Here is a 15,883-nt window from a genome sequence, read left to right as displayed (position 1 = left end):
TTGTAGGAGTTGGCATTACATTTAGTTTGACTCAATCTATTCCATTGTGAAAATAGCCGATCTACATGCAAAATAATTTGGGGACCCCTCTGGGGTCCCAACCAACAGGTTGAGAGCCATTGCAGTAGAGCAGTACCTTTGGGACAGCGGCAGCCAGGCTGACAGTCGTCGGTCCCCTGGCACTCGATGCCCTGCTGGAGGTCAGAGCAGCGCTGGGGACACTCGTTGGCACACAGATCAAACTCCTGTCCCGGTGGACAGCCCTTCTCATCTGTGAACACACACACCAGAGCAAACACCCACCGTTCACAATCCACATCACAACATTGCATGCATTAATTATACTGCACTCATTGTCACGCTAACTGTAGGCTTTGGCTGCTTGTCTTATTGCAATCGAAACGCAGCGAAATCCACAGTGTTACATCTGCAATCCATCGGCTGTTATTGGTGTCTCACCACAGGGTTTGGTGTTGCAGGGTTTGACCTGGTTCTTCTCTCCTTCACACTTCCTCCCTCCGTTCTTGGGTGGAGGGCTGGAGCAGGAGCGAGTGCGGATGGAGCGACCTCCACCACAGCGCTTGTCACAGCGAGACCAGGGACTCCAGCGAGACCAGCCTCCGTCCACTGTCACACACACACACACACACACACACACACACACACACACACCCATTTGAAAAAGATTGTTAGGGGCGCTCATAAGAGAAGTTTAGCGTTGTTAAAATGTTTCTAAATGATTCATTTTTTTAGATTTAAAAAAAATTGCAGATACAGTATATTTCTTCTTCTAGGTCACGACCCCACTGTTTGGGAAGCACTGTTCTATATCAGTGGTTTTCAACCCTTTTTCATATAAAAGGTCCATTATTTATTCTGCATTTGAGCCACGGACCATCTTTTGATTGGACATTTAGACTCTCAGACCCAAAACGTAGAATATATTGTTGTCGTAGGGATAAGATTTTGGTACATATGCTATATTGATAACAGGCAAACTTTAATCAAAATAACAATTCTTTGACATTCTGTAATTGTGTAGACTTATTGTAAATTAAGTAATACAGGTGTTTAACAACAATTTAATTCTTGAGCGTAAAATGAAACCAAATGGACCTGTAAGGGAGGGATCTTTAACTCTTTGGTCTCAAGAGTTAAATAATAGGGGTCCATTTGGTTACCAGCTCTCCTTCATTTAGCTGGGGAGCACCTGGAGCCCCCTCAAGGACCACTGGTTGAGAACCACTGCTCTATGCCACTGACCTCTGCAGGGTCTGATGTTGCAGAAGCGCTGCTCCAGGTTCCCTCCCAGGATGTCCTGGCACCAGGTCCCGTTGGGCCCCGGGCTGTGGAAGGTCCTGATCCTCTGCTGCTGGCCCACCCCACAGGACCTGGAGCAGGACCCCCAGTCCCCCCACTCTGTCCACGAGCAGTTCCTCTGCGCACAGTCCGGCCCCGTGCACACCTCGCCTCCATCTGGAAACACACACATGCATGAAGGCATTGATGCGTATTCACTCGTTCGCCCCAAAATTCGGTTCAAACATGTGGAAAAAATGCATTCTACTACGCTGCCACCGTAATGTGGAATGCCCTCCATAACCCATTAAAGTGGTGGTGCCATAGTTTTGTACTTTTCTTTTGTATGCGTCTATGGAGTTAACATTACTCTAATAGACCCCAGGTGTGGTTATAATATGCAAATGTGTCGTCCCTGTGTATTTTTGGTTACTTCCTGAAAGCTGACGATTATATTGTAGAGGGAAAAAAATCTAAACAAAATGTCTTTAAAGATCTCTACTACTCAAACTAAAATCTAACCGAAAAACATTGGCTGACCTCAAAACTTGTACTTTATTTATTATTATATTTTTTTAATCCCACGATTTTGTAACCCATTTTTCACCCAGTGCCAATTGCCTAAACTGTTATCCTGGGCGCTGCTCTCCCTCTGCCAACCTGGGGAGAGCCCCGAACTGAGCTCATGCTTCCTTCAGTGCATGAGGAGTGAGCAGGCCGATTCTTATCACTTGACAGGGGGGAGTTTCCCTGGTAGGACGTAGCGTGTGAAAGGAACACGTTATTCCAACCAGATCCTTTCCCCTCCATCAGTTGAACGTCTAACTTGCAACAGCTTGGTAGTAGCATGCATCCTCTAAAAAAGCTTGTAGATCTTCTATTTTCTCGAATTTTGCGCGACAACAAAGTATAAAATACAACGTTTCCGCCAAACACCGGCAGCATTTTACAGTGAACAGTAAGAGCAAATATTTGCCATTCTCATTGTTTCCATCTGAATAAATCCCCTAGAATGTTCACACTACATTTAACTCAAATGACAAAATAAATCGTTGCTGTGGGGCAGAAACCTTGTAACTCCAAATTTCAATTTCTTAGGGTTATTTTGGGAGATTAATGCCCTACTTTCTTATACAAGAGTGTTGCACAAAAGTGGTGAAAATAGCCTACAAGCTCTCACATGCGACATGTTGTCAGCTTGTAGATCGCCTATTTTCACAATTCAATTAAAAAAATAATAATAATAAAAAAGGTAATGGTTTGGACATACAATGTTTCAACCCGACAACAACGAAATGAAACAGCAGCATGCTGAGTACTGAGTACAAACACAGAATCGGTTCCTGAGATAAACAAGCCACCTCACACAATACATCCACAGGCTATTAATACCATGCTTACAGGGCAAAGCATTTAATTATACAGATTACATAAAAAAAACAGGCTATAATAAAACTTCTGAATAATCATTCTTCTTAAATGGAAAAATGCCCCTCTTTACTGTATGCCAGTGATTGTCGGATCTTTGCGAAAAACTATTTAGCCAGGGAAGTTTGTCATTGTGATAGTGTGACTCCTATGGGAGCTCCCCGGGTTCACCTGCTCCTGGACACTGATCATGTCTATTGGCACAGTTAGAGGTGGACTTGCTCAAGGACACTATGATGGCACAGAGGTTGGTAAGAGGATACAGGGTGCTTCTCTTTCTGTCCGGACCTTCCAGTCCACTTCTCTGCCATTGTCTCTTTTTTCTAAAGATTATTTTTAGGCAGGTGTTGCTGTATTAGACAGGACAGTGCAAACGGGAAGCAGAGGGCAAAGAGAGGGAGGAAGAAATTCAACACAGGTCCCCGTAATCTCTCTCTTGTCAGACTGGTGCAAACTGCAGGGAAGATTACAGGGGTAAGACAGCTCCCATCTCTGCTGACTATTTATGCGCAGGGTACACTAAGCTAAAAAACAAAACAAAGTCAGAGACATTACCCCTGTTCTGCATGAATGAATGCCCTCTGGTAGAAGGTGCACTGGGGTATCCAAGTGTGGCTTAAAAATGTAAATACTGTACCTGTGTCAATTAAACTGTTAAATGATGCTTTGAAATAGGTCTGATTGGCTAGGAGGTGAATCTCATTATTTGTGCACTTGTGTGTCCCTCTCTTGTTATGTATTTCTATTGCACTGTATGTTTTTGTATGTTTATGGGGCTGAAGCAAGGGTGGAAGCCCAAGCCAAATTTCCCTTGGCTTGTGGACAATAAAGTTTACCTTGACCGTGACCTTGTAGGCTCCAGAATCAAACCGGGGACGTTGGCGTTAGGTTTGATGACGCACTATCCGGTCATCTACTGTACCCGTGTGTCCCTACAATAATCCTTTTTTAACCACTTTAAAGCTGGTCTCCATGTTTTAGCTATTTGCCATAGAATGAATATACTGTACTGTAGGGCTTGAGTGGTTAAAGGAATAAACCACTACAGTATTTGTTATTAGCAGACAGACAAATAGGTTGTACCTGTACACTGTGGCATGTTGCAGACTCTCTCCTGGTGGGAGGACCCAGAGCAGGGGGGGCTGACACAGCGGCGCCGGCGGGACTTTAGGGCAGGGCTGAGGGCATCGCTGCAGGTCCTGGTACAAGGGCTCCATGACGACCAGGGAGAGAACCCTGCATCCTCATCTATATGAGAGACAAGACGGAGATGGAGGGAGGGAGGGAGGGAGTGAAAAGCGACAGACCAACCGTCAGACAGATAAAGACAGAAAGTTGTAAGGTGACATCGGTGATAATTGTCAGGAGAGTGAAAGAGGCGGGGAATAGGCTGAGTGGTGTTTTACCAGGTGTGGTGGGCTCATCCGTGGGAATGACGATCACTGCCAACAGCAAGAAGCAAAAAAAAAAAAAAAAAAAACACATTAGATAATGATACATTGTTTCTAAGGTCTGCAGGCTATAAGTACTTAAAGTGAAATGTAGAATTTCATCTACAGTACACGGCTAACCTTTGATTCTGAATTACAATATGTCACAGAAACAGCAAATGACATTTGAAGCTGCGCTGCAAAATATGTGTTAGCGGGAGGTGTTTTGTTTTTGTGCCAGTTCCCAGTGCCAGTTCCCATATTGAAAGTTCAATTCAATTTACAATTTCGGCATTTAGTCGACACTTTTATTCAGAGTGACTTACAAGTGCAAGATTGGAATAAGTGAGTAAGCCTGAACTCTAGTCAATAAACAAGGTAAATAAAAAGTCACATAAGTACATAGAGAAATTAGTCTGCAGCTCTGACTGCAATGGGGGGTTTATTTCCCCTCTCATAGCCAGGAGGGAGATAGTCTGGGATGTGTGGAGCATGGTCCAGAGTGTACGGTTCCTGCAGAATTCCTGTGTTAAACGACCTACATGTACTGTCGTGGTGGTCCGGGCACTCTAGGCTGCAATGCCAGCCTGACAGCGTGCCGCGGGTTCGAATACCGTTCCCGACAACCTTTGCTGCGTGTCACTCCCCATCTCTCTCCCCATTTCCTGTCCTATCAATAAAGGCATAAAAGCCCTCTGAAAAAAGACCTACTGTAAGTGAGTGGGAAGGGTTGGATTATGTCTTAAAGGTATGATTGTTTTGTAGCTTACTCGGAATGGGCAGCAACCAAAGTACAGTACAGTGTGTATGTAGAGTAATGTACAGCATTTTAATCGGGTGTGATGGGCTATGCAATCCTGCAATCCTTTACTTTAGATTGACAAAATCAAAAATGTATAAACCTTTAATGTTATTTACTGTTCTGGTTAAATATGGCGCACAGCCGCACACATATCCAAGTATGCACTCACACACACTCAAACACTCACACACGTATACACACACTCACACTCACACACACACGCACGCACCTGGACAGTCGGGGGTCTGACAGTAGGTGGTCTCCTGTCGCTGTCCCGGGCAGTCCCTCCCTCCGTGGGCGGGGGCCGGCCGGGTGCAGCTCCGCTGGCGCGTCTTCACGCCCAGGCCTCCACAGGACAGGGAGCAGGACCCCCAGGGGCCCCACGGGGACAGGCCTCCATCTACGGGACAGTTCTCTAAGGAACAGTTCCATCTGCCGTGCTCACACCAACTAGAGATCGGAAGGACGGGAGATGGTTGGTCTTTTATCTCCAACATTTATATAAGCAAATGGGTCGCACACAGTGGCAAGAGTTAGCTTTCTCTTTTCTTTATTGTATCTTTACATAAAGAACAAATGCTTTGGCTATCCAGCCTTCTTCAGTGTATAGAACTGGGGGTGCCGGTGTCTGCTTCCTTTTGAAGATGAGGCCAAAATATAGTCCATATTTGGAGTCCAATGACGCCCAAATATGGAGTCCTTGCTAGTCTATGACGTCAGTACTATGATGTCATATTGATCACGTGACATTATTGACATCAAGCTATTTTCTGTGTTTTTGAAAATCTAAAATTCTATTCAAAATATATTCAATTAAAACGATTACTTTGATTGAATGTTGCACCCACTACTTTCACATCTATTCAGTAACCATGCCGGGGGGATCTGTGCTATTGGCAGTTGTGTAAAGTAACTAAGTACATTTACTCAAGTACTGTACTTAAGTACAATGTTGAGGTACTTTAGTGAGTATTTCCAATTTTCAATACTTAGTTTTACTTCTACTCTACTACACTACTTCTCAGAGGCAAATATTGTACTTTTACTCCACTACAATTATTTGAAAACTTTAGTTACTAGTTACTTTGTACATTTTGATTATTATTACAGAACATACAGTAACCCCTTCAGCCTTATATACATTTCGGCCTTTTGAGAATAGCCGATCTACAAGCTCACAATGCGTCGAATCTGCTATTTTCAAAAATATTTGCACACATATGAAAACTTTTGAAATGAGTATTTCTACATTGCAGTATTGATACTTTCACTTAAGTAAAAGATGTGAGTACTTTCTAAGGTAATAAAGTAGTAGTTGTCTCCTCACCAGGAGCTGCAGTCGTGGACCAGAGAGTCTCCAGACTGGAGCTCTGCTCCCTCTGAGATGTTGTGATGAAGCAGAGAGGAGACAGGTGTGATGGACACCCTCTGTAGAGAGGCCAGGAACGCTCTGTCCACTAGACATGGGCATTCCTAATGGAAACACACGCACGCACGCACACGCACACACACACACACACACACACACACACACACACACACACACACACACACACACACACAATGCAACAACTTCAACAATGCAGTAATAGGGACAGACTTCAGCTTCTTCAGAAGCTGCACTCAGGTGAACTCAGTAGTGAACAGTAAAGTTGTTGGGAGGAACTTCACTTGAAAGGACAAACCAGGAGAAAGATACGCGCACATGCACGCACGCACACACGCACCCACATGCACTTAAACCCAATATTCTCTTTTGTACATCAAATAGCGAAAATAGCAGCTCAGTGACTGTCTGCCAATTAAAATGCGACCGTACCCATGGCACATAACAGAGCCGATGTATCGATCCTCTCTGAGTTATAGGAATGATGTTGCTTGGAAACACCCAGCTATCCCTTCGGGTTATTTTGGCCTATTATCTGTTCCAAGGCCCGAGAAATATAGGGTGGCAAAAAAAAAAGATCAGCCCTTTTTCTAAAATAATTGGCTAAAATAGTTGATCTACAGGACAACAGGGGTCAGTAACCTTTTTGAAATGAAGTGCCATGTTTTTATTTTCTAGATCAGTGTGCCATCCATTTTAATGAAGGCTGCACTCTCGTAGCCACAATGCTTAATATATGCACAATATTTATTTTATTTATCAGGACTTCTTCAGGGGAAGAAGACCTAATGAGATCGAAACATTGGGTTTCCTCTGTAAATAAATATTGCATCGTGGCTACAGAGTGCAGCCTTTTTCTTCTCCTTCATATATTGCCTTACCAAGGTCAGCAGCACCTCACCAATATTTGTTTGATAACATTTTAATGACAAGCCAACATTTTGGTAGGCAGGACACTGTTATAACGATCATTAGACTCAATAATCCACCTATCTCCCCGACTCCCTCCCCAGTCAGAGTTTTAATGAATGTAGAATTATTTGCTGGATGTAATTTGACGTAAATTAGGTGACTTAATTTAACTGACCTGAAAAAATATTTTATTTAAAAATAAAAATCCTTTTCCTTCTGCCAGTGTGCCAGTGATCACCATTCTGATCAACCTCCTGGCAACCTTAGGCAGGGGTGCCAATGTTGGAACCTGTGCCTAAGGAATTGCCTACCCCTGATCTACGAGCTTGTAGATCAACTATTTTCACTATTTCTTTGGGTGCGAAAAGAGAAAATGTTTGCCATTCCCAACATAGGGACGCCACATTGAAAGTGGTTAATACATTAATGGTTGCATTAAACGATAAAAAGGCTTTTGAGGTTTGAGGTTAAATGTGAACACTAGGGGTGGCAATTGCCATCCCCTGATGATCCAAACGAAGCCAATGCCCACAGCTCTGGGCTTGTGAATGATTCAGGGTAAGAACAGAACCCACCTGCAGACAGAGTCCATTGTGTTGGTAGGTTTGCAGGGGACAGTGGCAGCCCTCCTCGCAGCCGTCTGAGTAGCAGCCCTCCCTGCCACTAACCTGGGAGCAGCTGAATGGACAGCCCTCGCCCCGCTCGCACTCTCTGTACAGCCTGCCTGGGGGACAGCCCACCTCTACAACACCAAAGACAGACAGGCAAGACAGATAGTAGAGTAAGGCCACCATTTGATGAGATTTAGCCTCTCAGACCCAAAACGTAGAATAGTTTATCGTTGCATAAGATTTCATCCACTATTCCATGCTGTATTGACAGGGCCGTAGCGCGCCTAATCGGCGCTCTAGGCGAGCTCTCTCGAATGCGCCCCCCCACTCCCGCGCGCGCGCTTTTTGCGGGTTTTGCCGTGAATTTAGTCGGTTTTGGGTCGGTTTTGGGCTGGTTTGGGTCCACTCCCTCCATTTCGGCGCCCCCTCGGCGCCCCCTCTAGGCTGGCGCTCTAGGCGACCGCCTAGTCCGCCTATAGCTAAAAACGGCCCTGTGTATTGATGTGGTACCATAGGAGATGTTGATCAAAAGAACAATTCTTCTATATTCTATATTGTGTAGACTTCTTGCAAATGAAGTCATGCAGATGTTAAACAATAATTGAACTCTCGGGAGCGGGAAATGAAACCGAATCCATTTGGTTTCATTTTAAGCTTTCAAGAGTGAAACATCTATAAGGGTCAGGGCCGGACTTACCATTGGGCAAGGGTGGGCACGCGCCCAGGGGCCTCAGGGGGAGGGGGGCCCCCGATTTTTTTTTTTTTTTTTTTTTTTCAAAAAAATTGTTTTAAAAAAAAAAAAGTTTACCCCAAAAAATGTAGTAGGCATGATCACGATTGCGAAATTCCATGTTTAACCACCATACAAACCCCATCTTTCAAACATGGCAGCCATGTTTGTTTACATTTCAAGAAAACATGCTAGCTAGCTCATGAATGCCTGAACGGATTTCCATTCGGATTTTTTTGTTTGAAAGCTGTGAACAGTGTGCAAACACGTGATGCATATGATCTAGGCATGGGCATGCATGATCCGTGCACTATGAATTACATGGAAGTCTATGGAGAGGGAGGTGGTGTGGAACTTGGAAGCCATTTGAAAAGACCCTGAATGAGTTAATTTAATGATGACATTTTAAAATATTGCAATCCAAATAAAGTGATATTTGTGTTTAGTTACAGTACATTTTGTTTTATTATGGTAATAACATTGAGAGCTTCTGCTCTGCTGGCCGCACTGCATGTAGCTGCCCTGAAAGCTTAGTGCAGTCTAAAGCTCGCCCACTCTATGTATCCGGTACTTTCCACACACATAGGCTACACACATGCACACAAACCCCACTTCTGTATCCGCTTCAGACCCTTCCAATGAGCCAATGAGGATACACAGTCAGATTATACATGGGCCGGTCCGGAGGTGAGGTCACGGTGTGGTCAGATGGACCGGAGGTGGGATTTTTGCGCGCGCACGAGGGCCTCTTTATTTCCCCTTGCCCAGGGGCCTCATGTCTTATAAATCCGGGCCTGATAAGGGTCCATTTGGTTTCCAACAATCCAGGCTGTGGACCGCCTGGAGTCCCTTCAAGGATCACAGGTGGTCCCCAGACCACTGGATGAAAACCACAAATTAGATTAGTGTCATTGTTATGAATGGGGCTGACAATGTCCTTTTTTCATTTCTGTCCATTTAACGCCAGCTTCACCCCAGATGCCTCCACGCCGAGATAAATCATCAGTGTGTGAGTTGGCAGAATGGGAGGGGGGCAACCCCATTTCACGGGCCACTCATCAACCGTGACACAAATGATGACAGTATGGGATATGATGATGAGAAAGACCATAGTGAAGAGGAAAAGCTACTGTACGGGAGATGGAGTTGAGTAACTAGAGTAATACATGAAGCATAGAAAGGAAAGAAAGAAACATTGACAACAATAAATACTAAAAGAAATACTGAAATACTGAAAGAAAAGAGTGAATGGTTGAGTGAGTACATAGTTACCGTGTAACCCTTAAGTTCAGTTCAAATTCACTTCACCTTAGTTCGGTTCGCGGGTCGCGGGGACCCAGGGGATAGTTGGTTTAAAAAACAATATTAATGTACATTTTAAGGGGGTAAAAAAATATGGTGGGGGGGGGGGGGGGGGGGGTGAAACATGGTGCAAGTTTGTTTACATATTCATCACAGAAGAATCTTTAAGGCCAGTGAGTTTCAGGTGGCAAAAAAAAATCACTTCTACCTTTTTTTGTTTCAAATGGAAATGTAAAACGGGTCGAAAGTGACTCGAACCGAACGTGCTGGGAATGGACTCACCGAGGCAGACCTGGGTGTTGCAGTATAGTGTTTAAGTGCTGGGTATGGAGTATGGACTCACCGAGGCAGACCTGGGTGTTGCAGGTCTTGCTCTGCCTGCTGAGGCCACTGCAGGGTGCAGCGCTGCAGACACGGGAGCGGAACTGCACTCCCCCTCCACAGGTGACTGAACACACAGACCACTGGGACCAGGACCCCCACGGACTTACTGAGTCTGACAGGAGAAACACACATGGATGAGATGAGCCCCCTGTGATGTGAAGTGACCTACGGTGCACTTTATCACCATATTCATGCTTACTGCAAGAACCTGCATTTTTTATTTTAGTTTTAATGGACGTTAATTAGAGATCCTATCGGATGTCTCGGATACGGTGTAGAATTGATTCCGTTATGCTTTAATTGTGTTGAATTGTCTATGTGCGTATCCCGTCAAAACACATAATGAATGTTATGGTGATCATCACTCAATATTTTTCCCGGCAGAGGGCCTTAATGAGGGCCAATTAGTGTCAGCGCGGGCTGCACTCCTCAAATTCATTGCTTGGGTTCAGCCAGGTCAGGCTTGGATTCAAATATAACTATAAGGGAAAATACAGAGTCTGATCAAGGACGAAAGTTTTTCACCAAACCCCCGGCAGAGCCTGGGGAGGTTCATGTCAGGTCAGGCTGAAATTCTACTTCTGCATTTAGCTGGGTTACTGGGTAGGCTGTGTGTGTGTGTGTGTGTGTGTGTGTGTGTGTGTGTGTGTGTGTGTGTGTGTGTGTGTGTGTGTGTGTGTGTGTGTGTGTGTGTGTGTGTGTGTGTGTGTGTGTGTGTGTGTGCGGTGAGAGACCAGCGTACTGCTGTACCTGTGCAGGTGTGTGCGTTGCAGTCCCTCTGCTGTTCTGCCGGGCCCAGGCAGCCCCGCCCCCCGCTCTGAGGGGCGGGGTTATCACACTGACGCTTCCTGAAGTGGACACCGCCTCCGCACGGACGCGAACACTGGGTCCAGCCTCCCCACTGGCTCCAGCCGCCGTCGACGTGGCAGCCGGGGACCGACTGACACTGCAAGACCCCGGCCTCACATGAGCTGGAGGAATAGTGGTGAAGAAGAAGGAGAAGAAAAGCATATATAACATGAGATTACTGACAAATGAAGACGGCACTATCTGAGAAAATTGCTCAACCATGCCCTACACCAGGGGTTTTCAAAGTGGGTGACGGGGCACCCTGGGGTGCCGTGACGGCAGTCCAGGGGTGCCGCAAGATAATTTGATAATATTTGGAAGTTATTTGGACACTTGAAAAAATATTTAGTATCATTTTAAACTTGAAGTACAAAGTTATTTTCAGTCAGTTGGCTATTATCTCTGTGTACGTCTTTTGGTAAAGCAAAGCCCTGCTTCATCATACAAGACTGTTGCACAAAACTAGTGAAAACAGGCGATCTACAAGCACACAATGCCTCGCGATGCAAGGCGTTGTGTGCTTGTAGATCTGCTGTTTTCACTAGTTTAGTACATTTTATAGATGATAAATACAAAACGAACGGTTTCCACCCGACAACGACGATATGCTATAAATATAAGGTGCTGGGAGTGAAAATTATAATGTAGGGGTGCCTCGGATTAAAAAAAAGTTGGGAACCACTGCCCTAGAAGTATGTCAGTATGTATCAATGTTGTTATGTAGCAATGTCACCCACTCATAATATTAGTGCAGTTAAAAATAGGCCCCCAAATCACAGGAAAAACACTAAGATGTTACTGACAATACAACATTAATATGAAGGCTGCTCAGCCCCTTGTCGGTAGTAAAAACATAATACACTTTTGCTACTCACCAAAGTTCAGTTTTAAGATGTTGAAAGCCTACTTTCCCTAGTGGGAACACTCAGAGCACCCAACCTTATGTCTAAAATACACTTTTTGGTCAGAAAAGAAAAGGAATTGACAGGAAAAAGAATTGCCTTCCGGTGAAATATTTTATTTTCTGGCCAAAAAGTGTATTTTAGACGTGAGGTGGGGGAGTTCTCCCACTAGGGAAATTAGGCTTTCTATCCTTCTCCTTCTAATGCTAGGGGCAGAGCTACTGTAGGGCCAGTGGATCCTTATAAGTCTGTAATTCTCTATAGAAACAGTCTGCACTCACAATATTTTTATTTTATTTTCATTTTATTATGTATCACAGCAGCAGTCTCTGACAAATGGATGCTTTTTGGCTACTCAGGACTTAATCAGCGTTTTCTTGGTCTATAACGTGTGATTTTAGTGTACCATGTGTGGTTTAATGTACCGTACCAGTTTTTACAGTCGGTAATGATGCTGTCTCCTGGCTCTGCGTACTGCCAGTCAGACCCTCCAGGCCACATCCAGGATGCATTGCTGAAGCTCAGACCATCTTCAGGCAGAGATACAAGAGGGAGAGAAGGAAAAAGATAGAATACAATATGTTTAGCTAATGCAGTGTAATCTCAATTTACTGTTACCGTTTTAACAGACAGAAAAGGGTAATCTATTTCAGGGTTTCTCTAATGAGTTTCTGGGGACCCCCAGGGGTCCTTGAGGGAGTTCCATGGGGTGTCCCCAGCAACATGAAAGTCAGGAGGAGCCAAATGATATTTAGGAGGAACCAAAAGGACCCTGACAGGTCTGAAATGGAATCAAATGGAGCCTTACGGATCCATTTGGGGCAATTAGTAGGCTACACTGTCAATAGTTATGGGGGGTCTGTGGACAAATGCATAACAAGCCGGGGGTCCTTAAAATTGAAAGGTTTGAGAACCACTGATCTAATTAGCTCCATATATAATATGTTCAGCTAGACAGGGCAGAGGCTAATTTCTGAAAGAAATAGGGGGTGGCAAAAAATAAGTCACCATAGCTCCTAAAACAGCAAAAATAGTTGAAAGTGGTTAATGAATCAATGGTTGCATAACAATAAAAGGCTTTTCTGAATTATAACACGTGTCACATGTAGATGGACGGGCAACAGACTAATCTGCTAAAACAAGTCAGAGTCGGCGACAATATGCATAAAATAAATAACTGAATTTGAAGTTAAATGTGAAGACTAGGAGGTGGCAGTCGCCATGCCCTGGTGACCCAAACGACGCCCCTGTTGTATCATTTACCGTTTGAGGTGCTGTTGTGGTACTTGCAGCGACACTCCTCCCTGGCCACACACACACCGTCCTGCAGCACTGTGTCGCCCGGGCAACCGCAGGTCCGCTCACACCCCGGGGAGTCCAGGCACTCTGTGTCGCCATGGAGATCCGAACAGGAGCGAGGACAGGGCTTCCCACAAGGCCATTCTTCTTGTCCGCCACCACAGTCTGCAGAGCACATGGGGAGAAGTTGACTTACACGGGCTAAATAAAATGAACAGCGAGATGACAACAGGCGAATGTTTTTTTTTTATTAGATGAAGTGCTATTGAACACCCAGTGTCACCCACACACCCACACTTTCCATTCAACCAATGACAAGTATTAAAGAGTGTTTCGGACTAAACCTGTCCTCAAACTGTCGGTCAAACCACCCAAGTTGTGGAGATAGTTGTTTTGTCCATCGTTGATTACAATGACAAACCTCCTGACCCCACTTGAGCTTTGGGTAAAGCGGTGATGATAATATAAGGGCACATGGGTGTTTCTGACAATGTTTAAAGTCACCATAACAACTTTGATAAGGCAGTGTTGTGTTGTTTTGTTTTTAAAAGATATTTTTTTTGTTAATGTTTATATTCATTGTATAATACAGCAGATCATTCATTATTTTTCATGTTACCTTACTAATTTCCTTCTGTCTGTCTGTCTGTCTGCCTGTCTATGTCAGTCCCTTTCTCTGTCCTGTTCCAAAAATAAAACCGCCCAGTAATGAGCTGACCTGAGCAGGTGGTGACGTTGTCATGGCAGCCACGGCTCTGTGTGCCCTCGCCGTGACAGGAGAGACCTCCGAAGCGAGCAGGAGGGCTGTTGCACTGCCGGACGCGCCTGGACGAGCCCTCGCACGCGTCACAGTCTGACCACGCCGACCACACACTCCATGAGCCATGAACTACAGACAGACAGACAGAGGGGGAGGAAGAGAGACGGACCAACAATGACGTAAGAGGAGATAGTTAATGAAGAAACAAAGAACTTGTGTAAGGAGGAGAGAAGAGTTACGCGGGAGATGAACCAAGGAGACCAAGCGGATAGTGAGAGGAAACAGCAGGATAAATAAAAGAGGCCTAGCCAGCCAGAAACAGACCACATGATCCAGAGAGAGAGAGAGAGAGAGAGAGAGAGAGAGAGACAGAGAGAGAGAGAGAGAGAGAGAGAGAGAGAGAGAGAGAGAGAGAGAGAGAGAGAGAGAGAGAAACTAGAAATGTCTCCGCCAGGCCAGGTAGGTTATGGTGGGCCAGCATTGTATTATACGATTAGCAAAAAGTGTACTTAGTAGAAAATTATATATGAAGGACATCATAGATAGACAATACTGTAAATAAAAATCAAGTCAGTCGCTTGGGTGTTTTAGTAGGCGTGTTTTTTTTTATTAATCGTCTTCCTACCAGGACAGAATGAGATGACAGGACAGGGCTGTCTCTGGATCTGAACCCCGACTCCGTTGTGGACCTCATGCTCTCCTGGACAGGCCGTCCCTCCGGCCCGGGGCTCAGGACATCCACAGCTCCGGTAGCGAGACACAGACTCCGCTCCACACGTCCTGGAACAGGGGGTCCAGTCTGACCACTCACACCAGCCACCCGACACTGGAGGTGGGGCACAAGGCACACAAGGAGATCAGGGGAGTCATTTGGGTCATCAGGGGATGGCATTTGCCACCCCCTAGTGTTCACATTTAACCTTAAATTCACTTGTTTCATGCATAATTTGTCCCTGACTCTGAATTGTTCTATCAGATTAATCTGATTTCATCGCAATCGATGCCCGTCCATCTACATGTGACGCGTTATAATTTTAGATAGGTGTTTTATTGTCGCTTGGCGGCGCGTTGAGAGCTTGTAGGTCCACTATATTCCCTATATCCCCTATTTCTTTATGAAATTACACCTGAGATGATTGTAGATGAGACGGAACACTCCTGTTGTTCGTTGTCATTTATTCAGTGACAGAATGACACATAGCTACGAGTGGATGGAGACACTCTCGGAAAGTGAAGGGACAAACTCTACTCAAAACTCAAACATGATGGAAAAAGTCCACTCGAAACTGAAACATGAAAACGGACTACAAATGGACGTGAATTGAGAATTGTCTCTTTGGTGTGACTGACACGGTGCACTCAAAAACCCATCTGTCTAAGTGCTGTACTCATGTTTAAGTACAGTACCAATGAAAATGTAGCAAGTTTGGTTTATGTCAAGCTACCCACATGCAGTACATGGTGACAAACCTGCTCAGGAGGAGGTACTAAACATGAGTTCTGAGAAACCAAAACGTAAAAAAAAAAGATCTACAAGCTCACAACTTGATGTGTTGTGATGCTTTGTGAGCTTGTACATCATGTGGATTGGTTTTAATACTTAAAACAATTATGCCGTACCGCCCCCTTCAGGGGTGGTTCTAAATCTGATTATAATGAAACATAGACAAAACAAAAAAACTCCCAAAGATCTTCAGGGGTTCTGGGAGCCTTCAGGTTATGGGAGGTTCATGAGTTACACTTGGTGATTGAAGAGAGCCATACTGTACGTCAGTGTGTGTGGACTCA

At 44.8% G+C, this 15,883-nt stretch overlaps 1 protein-coding gene across 1 annotated transcript in view; it reads right to left on the bottom strand.

The window, feature by feature from the left end:
* sspo (SCO-spondin) overlaps nt 1-15,883 on the bottom strand; it is a gene marked incomplete at both ends in the record, with an annotated part of 118,980 nt that overhangs the window by 45,464 nt on the left and 57,633 nt on the right. Inside the window, 14 exons of the mRNA XM_080751802.1 lie at nt 137-271; nt 460-627; nt 1,264-1,476; nt 3,817-3,975; nt 4,134-4,169; nt 5,189-5,409; nt 6,287-6,432; nt 7,834-8,000; nt 10,245-10,397; nt 11,036-11,256; nt 12,467-12,566; nt 13,300-13,500; nt 14,054-14,224; nt 14,721-14,921. Coding sequence (XP_080607928.1) covers nt 137-271; nt 460-627; nt 1,264-1,476; nt 3,817-3,975; nt 4,134-4,169; nt 5,189-5,409; nt 6,287-6,432; nt 7,834-8,000; nt 10,245-10,397; nt 11,036-11,256; nt 12,467-12,566; nt 13,300-13,500; nt 14,054-14,224; nt 14,721-14,921 — 2,292 coding nt within the window. The remainder of the gene's footprint in view (nt 1-136; nt 272-459; nt 628-1,263; nt 1,477-3,816; nt 3,976-4,133; nt 4,170-5,188; nt 5,410-6,286; nt 6,433-7,833; nt 8,001-10,244; nt 10,398-11,035; nt 11,257-12,466; nt 12,567-13,299; nt 13,501-14,053; nt 14,225-14,720; nt 14,922-15,883) is intronic.

Source organism: Nannobrachium achirus, assembly GCF_963921795.1.
Source record: "Nannobrachium achirus genome assembly, chromosome: 21".
NCBI lineage: Eukaryota > Metazoa > Chordata > Actinopteri > Myctophiformes > Myctophidae > Nannobrachium > Nannobrachium achirus.
This window is presented reverse-complemented; position numbering and strand designations above follow the sequence as displayed.